This window comes from Chionomys nivalis, chromosome 17 (assembly GCF_950005125.1).
Source record: "Chionomys nivalis chromosome 17, mChiNiv1.1, whole genome shotgun sequence".
In the NCBI taxonomy this organism is placed as follows: Eukaryota; Metazoa; Chordata; class Mammalia; order Rodentia; family Cricetidae; genus Chionomys; species Chionomys nivalis.
The window spans coordinates 37,283,642-37,300,811 of NC_080102.1; the positions used below are offsets into that span (position 1 = coordinate 37,283,642).

Here is a 17,170-nt window from a genome sequence, read left to right on the forward strand (position 1 = left end):
TACAGGCACCTGGGCACCTGCTGGGCGCTGGGGTGAGGCTATGGGGTCAATCTAGGGACTTTCGGGAATATGGGTGTACCCATCCCAGGGAGCTGTCAGGGGCCATTCCCTGCGGGGCTCTGTTGGGAGCTGTGGGGGCTCGGCCATCAGCAGATGCTTCATTCGGGAGATAATTGTCACCCTGGCTCTGTGGGGTGAGCGCAGAGGGACTCTGATGACCATGATGTCACCCTGCACATCAGACCGGAACCAGGGCTTGCTTTGAGGAGTCAGCCCAGCTCTCCCGAGTCCCTCCTGGCCTGTGAGAGGAGAGCTACCTCAGAACCTGCTCTACCCATAGTACACGGCATCTTCTTCCTGCAGAACAGGCAGAAGTCCCAGTCCAGCCTCAGATGGGAAGACCTGAGACGGGAGTGAGAAGCGCCCAGTTAGCCTCACACAGTCCTGCTTCAGCGAGCCTCTCTGCTTGCACATCCTGGGCTCTAAGGAGCTTGTAAAATGCCTGGGCACCTCCTCCCCCATAGCCTGTCTGGCCCACAGACTCAGAGGAGAGCCTGTTCCTCTTTTACTGTGACAGGGAAATGGGACTAACTTCCGTGCAATTTTGTACCCTCGAGGCCCTTTTTAGTAATACAGATTTAAGTAGCAAGCCCTGTAAAGGGCTTTCTTCCTGTATGGCCAGGTTTTATAGAAGGGCCTAGAAGTTCATGTTCCATGAGCCCTTTGACAGATTTCCTCCTTTACCACCTCCTGCCAGCACCTGCCCATGCTTCCTGAAGCTTGCAGCTGCTTAGCATGCTGTCATCCCACAGGGGCCTGCACATCACCCTAGGGTCTCCAACTCCTCATGTTTTCTTCCTAGGTAAGTCCATGGCCTATATGCGTGGTGTGTACTTCCGAATGAAGGACGAGGTGTTTCGGGGCTCACGGCCCTATGAATCTGGGCCCCTGGAAGAGTTCCTGAAACGGGAGTTTGGGGAACATACCAAGATGACAGATGTCAAAAAACCCAAGTAAGCCATGTTCCCCACCTGCCCAAATCTGGGGAACAGGACAGCTCTTCATCCCATCTAGATGAGAGACTCCTGAGAACGGGGGATGACTGCATGAATGGAGAGGAGAGGGACCGGGAGGGTCAGAGCTGGGTGGCCTGGAGCTTCCTGGAGAGAGCAGGGCCTGCTTCCTCCAAGCCAGCTGGACCACTTTGGCAGACATAATGAACTTAACCTTTCGTGGGATATTGTCACACCAGACCATGCTTGTTCCCTGTCCCGTTACGTGGCATCTCTGCTGGACCAGCTCGGCAGTGCCCATGGAGGGGAAGGAGGAGGGCCACCCCAGGGCAGCTGGAAGAGAAGTAAGCTAAACAGCAGGCAGGGAAGCTGCTAAAGAGGCCCCAGAAGAGCCTGCAGCGTGCCACGGCTCTGAAGACAGGCCTGCAGCAAGGCCCATATCCTTGGCCAGGCTATGAGCTTAAAAAAAGACAGGAACACGGCAGCCTTGTTCTCTGCAGCCCTGGCCTCTAGCACAGACAGGCCATTGGACAGTGTCTGTCTACCTGCTGAGTGACTAGGGGCAAGAGAGAGGAGGGAGCTGCTTGGAGGAAAGGGCCCAGCAGCTTAGGGTTGGTTTTTTCCAGCAGGAGGGTTGCTTCTTCCTTCTTTCTTTTTAGCTTTTTGAGACAGGCTCTAGTCGTATGGCTTTGGCTGTGAGCTATTGTCTAGATTAATGACTGATACGAAGGGGCACAGTCCACTATGGGCAGTGCCATCCCTGGGAAGGTGGCACTCAGTTGGATGAGAAAGCAGGCTGAGCAAGTCAGCAAGCCATGCCTAGCTTCCCTGAGAGCTGTAACCTGAAATTACCCTGTCCTCCACGGTGTTTCTTACAGTTTCTGTCATCTTAACTGAGACATGTAGAAGATTCAGTTCTGAAGTTCACTGTTCAAGTTTGAAGACCTATCTAAGTATGAGAGGGCAACACTGGAGTCCCCCCACGATTAGTTTTTTCGGGGCCTATGTGGTCTTTTATGTATTTTAGCATTTGTTTTATGAAATTAGGGACTCTAATATTTGGCACATAGTTGCCGTCTGTTGCCTTCCTTGGAGGCAGTGGGTCTCCTCTGTGTAGATTCTGCCGGTTGCTAGCCTGCTCCGTGTTAGGATGCAGACGTGGATTCTTCTGATATGTCTGTGTGGTCTCTGCCAGGGTTTGCCCTGGCATCTTTCAGGTTTTGGAATCCTGAGTCATCACTTTAACTTTTTTTTTTTAAAGGTTTATTTATTTATTATGTATACCTCCATGTATGCCCGCACACCAGAAGAGGGCACCAGATCTCATTACAGATGGTTGTGAGCCACCATGTGGTTGCTGGGAACTGAACTCAGAACCTCTGGAAGAGCAGCCAGTGCTCTTAACCACTGAGCCATCTCTCCAGCCCAAATAACAATTTTGTTTTTTTGGGTTTTTGTTGTTGTTATTGTTGTTGTTGTTCTTGTTTTCGAGACAGGGTTACTCTGTAGCTTTGGAGCCTGTCCTGGAACTAGCTCTTGTAGACCAGGCTGGCCTTGAACTCACAGAGATCCTCCTGCCTCGGTCTTCTGAGTGCTGGGATTAAAGGCGTGTGCCACCACCGCCCAGCTCATCACTTTAACTTTTGTCTCTGCTAGCTCATTACCCCCGCCCGTCTCTCTGCTTGTGTGTGTTTCCTCTGTAAATTAGGTTAAGCTCGTATTAAATGCATACTTAATGCCTCTAGATCTTTTAACTTCTCTTGCATTTTCTTTTTTAAAATTTTAACATTTATTTGAGAGAGAGAGAGACAGAGAGACAGAGAGAGATTGAGAACGTGAACGCAGAGGTAGAGGACAGTTTAGGATTGTTTCCTTCCAGCGGGTTGGTCTCAGGTTGTCGGGACTTGCAGCCAGCTGAGCTAGCTAACCAGCCAGCCCTTTCTTAAATTTTCTACCTTCTTTCCCCCCTTTTTTCTTTTCTTTTTTTCTTCTTTTGAGACAGGATTCACTATATAACTCTGGCTTTCCTGGCAGGCTGGCCTCAAACTCAGAGATCCACCTGCTTCTGCCTTCCAAGTGCTGGGACTAAAGTGTGTGCCACTGTGCCCACCTTCTACCATTTGATCTCTTTGTGTTGCAGTCTGGTTAGTTTCTTACCTGTTTTCCAGTCCACTGATTCTCTCTGTTGCTTGGTTATTTAACCTATTTGCTGATTTTTTTTTTAAAAAAGTTCATGTATGTGTACATATGGGTATGCATCCCCCCACCACCAAAAAAAAAAGCGCTCTTTGGTCTTCAAAGACATTACCTGTAATCTCCTGTCCCCCAAAAATATCACGAGGCTTGCTCTATAGTCCCTGCTCAGTGACAGAGTGCTTGCTCAGTGTACCTCCAGCATTGCAGGGCAACAGAGACATTAGGACGCCTGCATTTGTTGTTTGCTGTTCTGCACACAGCAGCACTGTGGTCCATTGCAGCCCGTGTATGTGTTTTGCGGTCACTAGTCTTCCTTGACTCAGTGGCTGTCTTTCGTCACTGAGCTCTGTTCCCACCTCTCCTGTGTGCCCCTCCTGGTTGGGATGTTTCCTGTCTGCACTGCTTCTTAGTGTGAAAATCAGATTCTTTGAAACTCAGAGAGGCCCTCCCTACAGAGGGTTTTGTGCCATCTCCCAGGTATGCAGGCTTGCCACCATCTCTGCCACATTCACTGACTGGGTGGTTGTCATGGGAACTCTGACTTTCCCCAAGTAATGTGAACACAAACTAGGAGTTCACAGGCAGGCTAGAAAGAGTCTCCCATTAGACCTCACCTTTGGTGGACTTTGGCTCTCGTGTATTCATCTTGTCAGGGGTCCTATCCTTTTAAACAATATTTATTTTTTTCATTGTGAATGTGGATGGGTGTGGGTGCCCTCAGAGGCCATGGATTCCCTGGCACTGGAGTTACAGGTGATTACGAGCCTCCTGACATGGTTGCTGAGAACCAAACTTGGGTCCTCTGTAAAAGCAGGACCCAGCCGTTGTCAGCTCCTCTCAGGCTTTTATGACTAAAATCAGGGGCTGGAGAGATGACTCAGTGGTGAAGAATACTGGCCATTCTTCCAGAGGACCGGGTTCAAGTCCCGTCATTCACTGACACACGTGCGCTGCTATTGCAGTTAGATCAATTCTGTGACAGAGTACACAAGATGGCTAGCTGTCGTGGTGCTGAGAGTGGCCGGATGAATGTCCTCTCCAGGGAGGGGACTGGAGCTCACAGAACCAGGCCTCTGCAAGGATCTGAACACACCCTAGTTTCCCAGAGCCTGTGCCTGGGCTTTTTATGTCCCAGGGTTAGGAGGAACCTTCCTTTCTGTTGTTAGTTTATGTGTGTGAATGTTTTTCCTGCATGTGTGCCTGTGCACTACATACATGCGTGGTGCCTGCAGAACCCAGCAGAGAGCCTCAGATCCCCTGGCCTAAAGTTATAGATGGTCATGAGCCGTCCTATGGGTTCTGGGCATTGAACTCAGGGCCTCTGAAAGAGCAGCAGGTGCTCCTAACTGCTGAGCTGTCTCTCCAACCCCAGCATGAAGCCTGCTAGCTGCTCTCAGCGGCCTTTCAGTGCTGGTTTCTACCCAGCTGAGTAGTTACACTGTTGCCTTGTTTTTAAACCACTGGTAGCACGCTGAAGGCTCTGCCCCAAACCTTGTTTTTCCTTACCTCCCTTCTATCTTGGCATTCATGCCTCCCAGTAAGTCCCATCTTGGGTGTGGCCCGGTACTCAGCCGGCACCCTTGGAGTAAGGAGTCGCAGCGTTATGGCAGCTGGCTTGCCGATGGACCAATGATATTCCTAGTCATCTATTTTAAAACAGATGCTGCCATTGGTTCTGAGTGGCCTGTCTGCTGCCCTGGCGACCTTCTGTGGTGGGTGAGTTTCCAGAGTGGGCTTACTGGATAGAGTGAAGCACCTGTGAGTACAGCAGGCGACACTGGCCAGATTCCCTCTGAATCCGCACCAGGTCCACAGGAGATGCCAGGGAGAAGCCCACGACGAACAGGGTCCAGGGCGTGACCCTGGAGAGGAGCTGATGGGCGGCTGGGCCAGCTCTCCTCTGTTGCTCCCTACAGGGTGATGCTGACAGGGACACTATCTGACCGACAGCCAGCAGAGCTCCACCTATTCCGGAATTACGATGCGCCAGAGGCCATTCGGGAACCTCGCTTCAACCAAAACATTAATCTGAAGCCACCGACTCAGCCTGCAGGTCAGAGCCAACTGTTTGCTGTGTCCATGGGAAGAGCTAGCTGAGGCTGGAAGGGGGTGGGGGGTCACAGACGGGGCACTGGATGCCCTCCCACCCACATCGCCATCTTGGCTGGTTAAGGACAGCTGTTGCTGGAGGCTGTTAGGAGAGGAGAGGCCCCTGGAAGTCCACAGTGGCAAACAACCGGTCATCGGGATGGCAAGACCCAGCAGCAAGGCCTTATGGGTCCTGTTTCTAAAGACTTCCTAGTTCCCCTCTTCCTGTGCTGAAGGGACAGGTCTTATGTCATTGAGTCACCCTCTTTTCCCACCCCTAGACCAACTGGTATGGCGGGCAGCCCGGAGCAGTGGGGCAGCCCCAACCTACTTCCGGCCCAACGGACGCTTCCTGGATGGTGGGCTGCTGGCCAACAACCCCACGCTAGACGCCATGACTGAAATCCATGAGTACAATCAGGACATGATCCGCAAGGTGAGGGCCTATCAGGTCACAGTTTGGGCATCACCGCTGATGAGAACGGGCCACTTTGACATGCATCTTCGCCCGTTCACAACATTCGGCAGCAGTCATAGCTCTCGCTGGGCCTATCTGATGGGCACTGTCCATGGTAGGAGACTTCTGAGGCCCCATCCACGCTGAGCACAGAGAAGGCTGTGGTCAGGGCTCGCTCCTGCTGGGAGTGGGGAGGGCAGAGTACAGCTGCTCGCCTGACACTACCCAGCTGGGCACGCTCTTGCCTTGCAGAACTTACATCCTGCTTGGAGACGCCATAAACAGGAGACCCTCCTGTATGTGTCAGAGGCAGGAGGAGGAGGGGGCCTGTGTGGGAGAACTGAGGTCTGGGGCAGGGCTCCTGAGCGTGGAACCTGTCCTGAGGCAGTGAGCCAAGGGCAGGCCGTGGCCCTCAACCAAGTCGTGAGAGCAGGGTAAAAAGGCCTGTGCGCCAGGGGAAGTGGAGCAGCGCTGTGGGGAGCTGGCCCTGCCTGGTTCCTCACTTCCACTAGTAGCAGTGCCTGTGTGGGTGCCCTGGGCACTTGGGACGCCATCGCTGTGTGGTGCTGGAGAGGCAACAAAGTCCAGCACAGCCCCTGGAGCACTGAGATGCACCCTTGGCAGAGACGGCGGGTTCCTCGAGGAGTTCAGGCAGTCTCCGATTTATCCAGTCGAAGTCAGGGCCTATTAGGATGAGGAGCTGGGGTCCCTGAGTGGGAAGGAATTCCATCAAGGTCACCCAGCAAACTGGCAGCAGAGCTGGTTGAGCAAGTACAAGGCCACCTCTAGTCAGAGCCTCAGCACCCACTCCCCACCACGTGTCCCGCAGGCCTCTTCTGTCCTGAAGGTGTGGCCGTCATGGTCATACCAGCTGTCCCAGGGAGCAGCTGTAGGGATGTTCAGGATTCAAATCTGGGCCTACTCCTGTTCACGGCCTTGTCTCTGCCCCTCACGGCCTTGGACCCAGCCTTGGCCTCTCTCTGGCCTGTGGAAGTTTCCTGACTACCTTTGTCCTCCTCACCACAGGGCCAGGGCAACAAGGTGAAGAAGCTCTCCATAGTCGTCTCTCTGGGGACAGGAAGGTCCCCTCAAGTGCCTGTAACCTGTGTAGATGTCTTCCGCCCCAGCAACCCCTGGGAACTGGCCAAGACTGTTTTTGGAGCCAAGGAACTGGGCAAGATGGTGGTGGACTGTGTGAGTCGGTATCCTTCCCCAGACCCTTTCCCTCAGGGTCCACCTCTGGCCAATGCCCCCACACACTGCCATGTCCGTCCCTGTCAGCCGGCTTTGGGGGACAGCCTGACCAGGTCCCACTGGGGTTTCACATGTCCTTTGACAGCAGCTCTCTCTCTGTCTATACACAGCTGTGTGGAAGACCAGATGCACAGGGAGGGGATGGGGGGCTTTGTCACCGCCCTCACTGCCACTCAGAGATCCTGAATGGATTCGGCACAGTTAGGCCAGTCACCGAGGCCCAGAGAAGTGGACCTGTTCAGATCACTCTGCTAATGAATGACTAGAACCCAGGGATCTGGGAGGGTGGGTAGCAGGGCACTGTGGCCTGGGCTTATGGGGCCTGCTTTCCTCAGTGTACAGATCCAGACGGTCGGGCCGTGGACCGGGCCCGGGCCTGGTGTGAGATGGTTGGCATCCAGTACTTCAGGTGAGCTTCCTCCCAGGCCTGGCGAGCCCCACCCACCCCCATCTCGCCAACAGAGGTCCTTGCCCACCATCACGTGATGAGACTCATTGGCACACGTAACTGCCAGCCCTTGATGTGGTCTCTCCTAGCTTCAGGGCAGTGCTCTGTTCCCCAGCCCCTCCCCAGCCCAAGTTCTTCTCCCCACCCAGGCTTGGCATCCTGGGTGATCCTCTCCTTTCTCCCAACAGGTTGAACCCCCAGCTGGGAACAGACATCATGTTGGATGAGGTCAGTGACGCGGTGCTGGTCAATGCCCTCTGGGAGACGGAGGTCTACATCTATGAGCATCGGGAGGAGTTCCAGAAGCTTGTCCAGCTGTTACTGTCGCCCTGAGCCCCCCGGGGCCCTGCTGGCAGGGGTGGGCCACGTCACCCAGCACACTGAGGGCCAAGCTGGGCCAGGCAGCTCCGTGTCCACCTGAGGACTGGGGCTCCGAGCGCAAACAGTTCCCACAAGGCACCTCTCCTGACCCACCTGCACTTTGCCATTCCAGGCTGAAAGCCCAGCCTTCTTACCAAACTGTGAGGGACAGCTGGCTCCATCAACTGCCCCACATATCAGAGCAACACTAAGGTGCCCAGTGTGCCCAGAGAGTTCTCCCAGGTTCCCTGGCCACAGCAGCCCACCCCTTCCTCCCTCTTCCTGAAGTCAGGGACTAGAGAAATGGGGTTCCACCCCATCATCAGGTGAAATCCAGGCTATTGAAATCCAACCCCATTTGACTTTGCCCCTCTACACCTGCCAGCCACCCCACCCCTGCAACCACCCCACCTTAAGAGCCCTGCCAGCTCCCAAAGGTCAATTCTGTGCACACACTCTTCTCTGGAAGGAGAGTGGGCAGGGGTTCAAGGCCATCTCAACTGTGAAATAAACGGTTTTAGAATCAAGTTCACCTGTGTAGTGTGTGCCGTAGTAGCGTCCTGTGTCCCAACCCCACTTCCTCAGACACGACCAGGACACCTCTTCTCTGGCCCTGAGATAACTGACAATGGAGTAGGCAGTTAGTGCCCGACCCATCAGCCCAGGGAAGCTTCTGGGAACCTCATTTGAGGCGTGGCAAGGACAGAGGTCTGCCCACATGCTGGGTAGTGAGAGAAGAGGGCCACTCTGCCCCAGCTCTGGGGGACTCAGGTTCATGTCATCCTTGCTCTGACATTAGGAGGCGAGGAATTAGGGCTAGGGAGGGAACTCGGTGGTGAAGTACTTGCCCGGCATATATGAGGCCGTGGGTTCCATCCCCAGCACTGGGGGCAGGGGTGCTAAATGGTCAGGGTCCCCCTCAAGGCGTCGGGCCCCAGGCAGAGACGAGGCCTGTCAGAGCAGTAAGCCCTCCGCGTGGGTTTAGCTCCAGGAGGCCCCCGCTTGCTCCAGCAGGAAGGTACATGTTCCAGACCTATAGGGTGGGCAGGGCTGTATAAGGACTGAGGAAGCCTGGGGGCTCCCAGGCACAGGGCCTTGAGTAGGAGGTGACCTGGGAAAGTGGCTCATCCACGCATGCCCACCAGTACACGCCGTCGGTAAATAATTGAAGGGCCGGTCACAGGAGCCCGCCTGCGTCATAGGATGCCTTCCCCACAGGGTCTGGTTACGCCCCAGATCGCATTGACACCCCCTGGCTGGTGAATAATTAAGCAGCCACCCCCTTCCAGACAGGACTCCATCTGCAGGCCCCGCTCCACAGCTTCCTCACGGCCTGCTGCCTGAGAAGCAGAGCACTGGGGACCCGTGGAGACTTACCCCAGCACTCCCAGCCCTGCGAGAACCACCGGCCTCCTCAATTCCAGCGCCACCTTCCATGGCCCCTGAAATGGACCAGTTCTACAGGTCCACTATGGCCATCTACAAGGTGAGCTCATGGGCCATGGCCAGCATGTAGTGGCCAGATTGGCTCCAGGACAGAGGGAGCCCCAGGTGTGGGAGTGGAGGGGGAGTCTTTGGGAATTGTATGCAGCACCCTTCCCCATGCATGCCTTGCACACCCTCACCTGGGAGGCAGCAAGTAGCCAGCCTATTGGATAGATGAGAAACCGAGCCTCCAGAGGTTAAACGCTTGTTTAAGGTCAGCAAGGGAAGAGGAGCGCTGCCGGGATCAGAGTCAGGACCTAAGTTGGCAGTGTCAGGATTGCCTTCACTGTCCAGTGTTTTCCCGCTGGCCACAGCCCAGGGTGGTGACCCAACCACACTGTGGACCCCAGGGGTCTCTTGCACAAGGCGATATGCGGGGTGATGTCAGCAGCCCCAGGAATCTATTCTGGTGAGGCCTGGGCACAGGACAGGCTGCACTGTGCCACCAGAATCTATTCTGGTGGCAGCAGATTGCCGGGCTTCATTCAGCCAGTGAGACCAAGACAACTCTGAGGTTCTTCATGTCAGGAGGGAGCAAGCCTCTCAGGGGCAGGTGTGTGGCAGAAGCTCTCTGCCAGGGGCTCCTGGCTTGGGTCTGGCTCCCCAAAGATGCCTCCGAGACTCTGTAGGAGGGAGCCAGGATTCTCGTGACCTCAGAGGTCAAGGTGGGCTTCACAGGGCTAGGTGCCTCTGTCCATCTATTTCTTTCCACCATGGCCTGCATCCTTTCCCCCCCTGGTCCAGAGCATCATGGAGCAGTTTAACCCTGCACTGGAGAACCTGGTGTACCTGGGCAACAACTACCTCCGTGCCTTCCACGGTGAGTGTCTGCCCTGGCGCTCAGCCCCTGCCATCACTGGGGCAGCAGCCCACAGCTTAGCACTCCTTCCTAAGTGCTGGGCTCACCCTCAGCCCTAGGTCCCACAACCCACCCATGTCCCACACACTCCGAGACTCCACACAGCCCACTCCTCACTAGGTTCCCTGCCCTTAGCTTTACAGTACAGCTACCCACACCTTCGTGAGCACACAGGTTCCTGCGGCCCTCCCACGAGACACAGGGGGACGGTCTTTCTCGGCTGCAGACACCTCACCCAAGGGCACCTTCCCCCATCACACCACATCTCAGTGTCCCCCTGCACAATCAGGAGCACAGACTGAGCACTGGCCTGACCTTTCACCTCTCCTGCAGCTCTGTCCGAGGCAGCTGAGGTGTATTTCAACGCCATCCAGAAGATTGGGGAGCAGGCCCTGCAGAGCTCCACATCACAGATTCTGGGTGAGGTTCTGTCCTCTTCACCCCCACCCCAGCCTCTGCCTATTGTCACAGCCCAGCTCTTTACCTATGGCTTTATTTGTTTGTTTGGGTTTTTTTTTTTTTTTGAGACAGGTTTGAACAGACAGAGTAGCCCTGGCTACTCGCTTTGTAGACCAGGCTGACCTAGAGATCTGCCTGCCTCTGCCTCCCAAGTGCTGGGATTAAAGGCGTGCTGGCCTGGCTTGCCTGTGTTCTTATTGTCTCCTCAGGTCTAGGGCATATGTGGCCCGTGCTCTGGGGTTCATTAGGGCTTCCTTCTGCACAGGTGCCTTCCTAGAAGCCCCCACCTCAACACAGGCCTGTGGCCAGTGCTGGGAGCCCCATCTCTCATATTTGCACCCCACTTCTTCCCTTACCCTCCCTGTAGATCAGAGTTACCAAATCTTGAGTCAGATCCATGTGTGAAATCCTTGAACTTTGGTCCTCAGTCCAGCCAGAAGTGTCCTGACTGGCTTCTGGCACGAGGAAGGCAGATGGAGCAGGCTCTCCACACTAAAGATAGCCCCTCTTGCCTCCAGGTGAGATCTTGGTTCAGATGTCGGACGCTCAGCGGCACTTGAACTCGGACCTGGAGGTGGTGGTGAGTATCAGGCCCCAGGACCAGCATCGCTCGAGCAGATAGGCGTCAGCTCAATAATGAGGCCCAGAGGCTGAGGAGATAGGTTGCTGTGCAAACCCGAGGGCCTTGGGTCAGGTCCTAGCACCTTGTAAAAGTCCAAGAATGGTGGCACGCCTGTAATCTCAGAGTGGGGACGAAGACCGGCGGATCCTGGGACTCACTGACCAGACAGATAGTCTGTGAGTCAGTGAGCTGTAAATAAGTGAGAAACCCTTTCTTGAAAAAAGCTAAGGTGGCCATGGAGGAAGTGATTGCCTGCCACTCTCTAGCTTTCTCATACATGCACACACACATGCACATGTGCCCCCCACATATGGACACATACAATCCCACACATGCCTATACTAAAGAGAAAACACCTGCCCGCTCTCAGACCTCCGTCTAGGGTTCACTTCTTATACTCTGCTGGCCCTTGACAGTATGAAGACAAGATGGCCTGGTCGAGCCTCAGCAAATCAGCTGCCACTGCCTTTTCTGTCCCATTTTATCGAGGAGCTGAGTCTCAGGGTCTAAGGGTCACTGCCCCCAGTTCCAGAATGAGTAGAGGAGCTGAGAAGAGAAAGGCCTGCAGAACCAGGCCCAGGACAGCCCTTCCCCACCACAGCTCCCCCTTCCAGCTCCCTGTCGCAGCCGTGGGATCTGAACATGCTGCTGCATTGTCTTGAGGAGCGAATACAAGTGCCTTGGCAAAGACCTCAGGCCTGACACACCCAGCAGCGCCGTCCACTCCTGGGTCCCAGCCCTGCTACCCCCCGCAGCTGGCCCTCTGCAGATGTGGTCATGGGGTGCTATCCTGCCGCTTTCATGGCCTGGACCTCCCAGCCCTTTGTCCTGCAGTCTGGGACAGGTGCCCCTTCCCCCAGCAGGTTCCGTGCACACTTTCTTCCTGGCACCAACAGATGCTTCTGTTTGCTCCTAGCACATGAGCGTGAACGCAGGAAGCTATTTCAGGCTCAGAGCCCGGCTCCACCACTTACTGGTTTTGGTACCCTTGGACTCTGGACCTCAATTTACCTACCTTAAAAAAAATGGAGATAATCACATTTCCTGGTAATTCTCCCTAGTGGGGGTAGAATGAATCAATAAGTTGAAGCTGTTTACTACGGCTGGGGTTATAGCTTGGTTAGAGTAGAGTGCTTGCCTAGCACAGGTGAAACCCTGGGTTTGATCCCAGCACACCATAAAATGGGCATGGTGGTGTAGACCTAGAACCCCAGCATTTATGAAGCAGAGGCAGAGGGACCAGAAATTCAAAGTCACACCCAGCTGCATAGTGTGAGACCTTGTCTTAAGAAACCATTTTCCTGGCAGGGTGAGCCCTGGGTTCTTGAGCTGGTCTATGGGCTAATGAGACCTTCATTTGTCTATGCCTATTCCTCTCGGCTACAGGACCAGCAAAGGCAGGGTTCTTCTTTCTCTGTAGCTCCAGGTCCTGTGGGCTCCAGGCAGGGTTTCCCCCAATGTGGAAGGAGGCTGAACTGTGGGAAGGGAGTGGAGTGTGCTATTTTGGAGGAGAGATGGGGAGCTTCCCAGAGGGCACAGGGGCAGGCAGAAGTAGACCAGAGTCTGAAATCCGGGCAGAGTGGCAAGGTGGGCATACCCTGATGATGAAGAGGCCTTGGAAGACTCAGAAAGGGATTTCGACGGACAGTTCCTGGTTTCTAACTTGTGGGGGCCTGGATGTTAGGGTACCCTTTGGGGCTCTGTTTGACACAGAGACCAGTTTTCCCAGTGGAAAGTGTCTACGGTACTACAGTGCCGTGACTTCACAGACACTTGGTGGCACAGCACTAAGTCCCCAGCACGTGCTTAGACTTGTCCTTGGTTATAGAACTTGGCTCTGTGTGTCCCTGTGGTTCACCTGGGCAGCGCAGGGACAAGTGTTACCCAGACCCACTCTGTAAGGAGAGCTGCCTCTCCAGGCACCAACATCTTGGCTGTGACAACTGGGTAGGGCCCCCAGCCAGAACCACACCAAGCAGAACAGCATCACAGGCTGTCTCTTTGGTTCTCCATTCCCTACGGATCCTGGGCACTGTTTGTTGGAGGTGGCTGGGATACAGACAGAAATTTCGCCCTCCCACAGCGAGGCAAGACCAAAAGGACAACCAGGGACCGTATGTGCTCCACAGTAAACTCAAACCTTGCAGTGGAGAAAGGGAGTACAGGGCAGGGAGCGTTTGGGGGAACTGCAAAGCCATGCCGAGAAAGGGGTGTTGGGGAAGACCTGGAGGAGCTGTGGAAGTTCCCCCAGGGACAGGAACACAGGCTACAGTAGCAAGGACCCAAGGGAAGATGAGATGAACCAGTAGCAGGGGCATGGGGGCCATTGGGAGCCACTGCTCTCCAGAAGTGGCGCTATCCCTGGCTCTTTGAGTAAAGAAGAGACAGGCTCTGGCTTAAATCTCTTTCAAAACTTTTCAGATAGCAAAATTAAAGATAAATTCAGCGAACGTCGCTATGATAAGATGATGAAGTCCAGCATCATCATTAGCTTTCAGGTCTAGAACTCAGTCTGTCCCCAGACCCGGGCACCGGAAGCCCCTCCTGTGTGCCTTCAGACCCACAGCCTCCCCTCCCTGCCCCCACAGCAGTGAACGTATAAGCTGGCACTTTTCCAGTTTGCCCCCCAAATCCAATCCCAAGACCTAGAATGTGAGGTTTTTCTTTGTAAAGACAGGGTCTCTCTGTGTAGTCCTGGCTGCCATTTCTTCGGGTCTTTTTGAAAACGGACTTCCCTGAATTTGCACCCTTTCTTTTTGTTGGCTGCTGAGCACCTGGGCCCCTTGGTCTGACGTCCTAACTCCTGGGAGTCTCTGCCTTGTTCCTGGCTCAGTCTGGTGGATTTTTCTGTCCTTGGATCTTTCACCCCAGACTTGATCTGGGTCCTTCTGTTGGGGAGCACCCTGCTCTGTAGACCCACTTATGAATGGGGTTCCCCGGCACTGCCAGTTGGCTGAGGAAGCATGGTTACCTAAATATGTCTATCTTAGTTAGGGTTTCTGTTACTGTGAAGAGACACCATGACCATAGCAGCTCTCATAAAGGAAAACATTTAATTGGGGCGTCTGCCCTGTAGACAGGTTTAACCCATTATCTTCTTGGTGGCATGTAGGCAGACATGGTACTGGAGTCGGAACTGAGATTTCTACATCTTGATCCACAGGCAAGAGGAAGGGAACTATGTGTCCCACACCAGGTGTAGCTTAAACATTAGAGACCTCAAAGCCCGTCTCCACAGTGACACACTTCCTCCAACAAGGCCATGCCTCCTAATAGTGCCATTCCCTATGGGCCAAGCATTCAAACATAGGAGTCTATGGGGGCAATTTCTATTCAAACCACCACAATGTTTATAGAGTTATGATTTCTATCTCTATGAATACCTACCATGTGCTTCACATTGTAAAGGGCAAAATGCCCTCCTCTCCACATCAGTTCTCAGGACAGTGAGTACTGTCCCTCCACCATCTTCCCCTAAAGGTAACCCAATTGCTATTAATGTGCATGAGTGTGTGTCTGAGACAGGGTATATGCACGTGAGTGCAATTGCCCAGGGAGGCCAGAAGAGGGCATCAGATTCCCTGATGGTGGTGCAGGCACATGAGCACTGCACAGTGTGGGTGCTGGGAATTGAACTCTAGCCCTCTGCAGGAGCAGTGTGTGCTCTTAAAGGGTGAGCCATCTCTCCAGTTTTAATTTGATTTTTTAAAAAGGATTTATTTTTACTTGTATTTCTGTGTGTTTGCCAAATGTATGCAGGTGTCTTTGGAGGTCAGAAAACAGCATCAGGTCCCTCAGAGCTGGTGTTAGAGGGGCTTGGGAGCCACCCCGTGTGGGTGCTGGGCACAAAACTCACCAAACACTAACAAGAGCAGCAAGCACTAACCACTCCAGCCCTAACTTGGTGTTTTCACCTACACCAATTTTTGCTATCTCTTCTGTTTCCAGCAGGTTAGCAGTTTCAGCCCTTTGTGTCTATTTTGGTCCTGAGCAATAGCTGTCTCTGTGGAAGGTCTTTAGCCAGGGAAGCCTGGATCTCCAGCGTCTGTGCACTGTAGAGAGGATCCTGGATGTTCGCTGGCTCCTGTGCTCTGTCCTCCTTCCTTCCTTCCTCCCTTTAGATGTGGACTTGGCTGTTTCTCCACAGCCCTGATGGTTTTTCATCCTGATATTATTTTTAAGTTTTGTGGCAAGTGATATTTTGAGATCATAATCTGGGCAGTGAATGCTCCAAAACTCATCATTAATTCTGGCCTTTCTCAGTGGCCTGTGCTATACATATGCACATGGAGAGTCACACACTCATATCTGCATGCATGTATGTATACACATCTGTATCCATATGCACATCAATCTCAGGATAAAATGCCTGGAGCTTCCAGTTCAACCACAGTGTTCCAGCAACTTCTCCATCATACCCCTGTCTCTATCATCCCCCCCATCAAGGGTCCCTCTTCTTGGGAGTGTAGAGAATGAAGCATTAGAATGTCCTGCATCCCACATCGCACACAACAGCCTTGGAGCAGCTATTGATGGCTGCATGTGCACCATTCTGGAGAGCAGTTGCAATGGGCTGTGTCCAGTCTCCAGGACCCTGAGAGCTGTGGCTGTCATCAGAACATACAGGAAGGGGGTCCCGGGACAGTGTTCTCTGAGTTTTGCTGCTGGGTGGCATTTATTCTTTTTTTTTTTTTTTTTTTTTTTTTTTGGTTTTTCGAGACAGGGTTTCTCTGTGGTTTTGGAGCCTGTCCTGGAACTAGCTCTTGTAGACCAGGCTGGTCTCGAACTCACAGAGATCCGCCTGCCTCTGCCTCCCGAGTGCTGGGATTAAAGGCGTGCGCCACCACCGCCCGGCTGGCATTTATTCTTGTCATAGTAAAAAGCTTATTTTGCCTCTCCCCATCCTTTCTTGCTCCCTCCCCACTCCCTCCATTTCCTTCCCTCTCTCCCTTTCTTCCTTTCCTTGGAGTATCTTCAGTGTTTTTCTTGCAGCCCAGAACTCTGAGCTCTGCTATAGAAAAGTCTGACTATCCAGGTCTTCTAGTGCGATCCCCTTTTTCCTTTTCTTAAATCTAATATTTTTTTCTAGAATGCATTTTGAGATTGATAAGTCTGGGTTATTTTCTGTTATGTGATGTACATCTTCCGTGTGTGTGTGTGTGTGTGTGTGCACGCGCGCGCACGTGCATGCAAATGCCCAGGTGTGCTCATGTGTGGGTGGACCAAAGATCAACATCAGTGACTTCTGTCTCCCTCCACCTTAGTTTCTGATGCACAGTCTCTCACCTGGAGCACCAGTTTAGCTAGTGAGCCCCAGGATCTACCCACCTGCCTGCATCCCCCAGTAGTAGGATTACAGGAGCATCACATGCCCAGATTTTCATGTGGGTGCTGGGTATCCAAGCTCAGGCCCTCATAATTAAGCAGCAGGCACTTTACCACTGAGTCATCTACCCAGGCTTGAGATGTAATTCTTTAAAAACTATTTTTAGTTCATTTTATGCATCTGAGTGCTTTGCCTGCATGTGTGTCTGCTCACCACGTGTGTGCAGTACCCATGGAGGCCAGAAGAGGACATCCTCTGGGCCTGTAGCTATAGACAGGAGCCTCCCTGTGGATGCTGGGAACCAAACTCAGGTTCTCTACTGGAGCAGTTAGCGCTCTTATCTGCCAAGCCGTCTCCCAAGCCCCCTTCTTCTTCATCCTCCTCCTCCTCACCTTCTCTGGTGTCTCTTGTTTTGTGCTATACGTATGAGGCGTGCCCACGAGCACTAAGGCCAGAGTGATGGCAGTGTCTTCCTCCGTCTATGGCTGTCCTATCACCTAGAGTCAGGATGTCTCCCCCAGCCAGAAGCTCAGTTTTGCCCAGGCTGGCTGGACAGTATGCTCATGGAGCCTGCCTCTGTCCAGCCTCTGCCCCAGTGCTAGG

The 17,170-nt window shown here is 53.5% G+C and overlaps 2 protein-coding genes across 5 annotated transcripts in view; both read left to right on the top strand.

Moving 5' to 3' along the window:
- Positions 1–8,323, top strand: part of Pla2g6 (phospholipase A2 group VI) — a 46,593-nt gene extending 38,270 nt beyond the window's left edge. For all 4 annotated transcript variants that reach the window (XM_057792363.1, XM_057792362.1, XM_057792365.1 and 1 more), the window contains 6 exons: positions 863–1,013; positions 5,126–5,262; positions 5,579–5,733; positions 6,781–6,948; positions 7,344–7,417; positions 7,645–8,323. In XM_057792363.1, coding sequence (XP_057648346.1) covers positions 863–1,013; positions 5,126–5,262; positions 5,579–5,733; positions 6,781–6,948; positions 7,344–7,417; positions 7,645–7,789 — 830 coding nt within the window. In that variant the 3' untranslated portion in view covers positions 7,790–8,323. The remainder of the gene's footprint in view (positions 1–862; positions 1,014–5,125; positions 5,263–5,578; positions 5,734–6,780; positions 6,949–7,343; positions 7,418–7,644) is intronic.
- A 928-nt stretch (positions 8,324–9,251) lies between these two features.
- Baiap2l2 (BAR/IMD domain containing adaptor protein 2 like 2) overlaps positions 9,252–17,170 on the top strand; it is a 28,242-nt gene continuing 20,323 nt past the window's right edge. Inside the window, exons 1-4 of the mRNA XM_057792460.1 lie at positions 9,252–9,302; positions 10,046–10,121; positions 10,494–10,580; positions 11,138–11,199. Coding sequence (XP_057648443.1) covers positions 9,252–9,302; positions 10,046–10,121; positions 10,494–10,580; positions 11,138–11,199 — 276 coding nt within the window. The remainder of the gene's footprint in view (positions 9,303–10,045; positions 10,122–10,493; positions 10,581–11,137; positions 11,200–17,170) is intronic.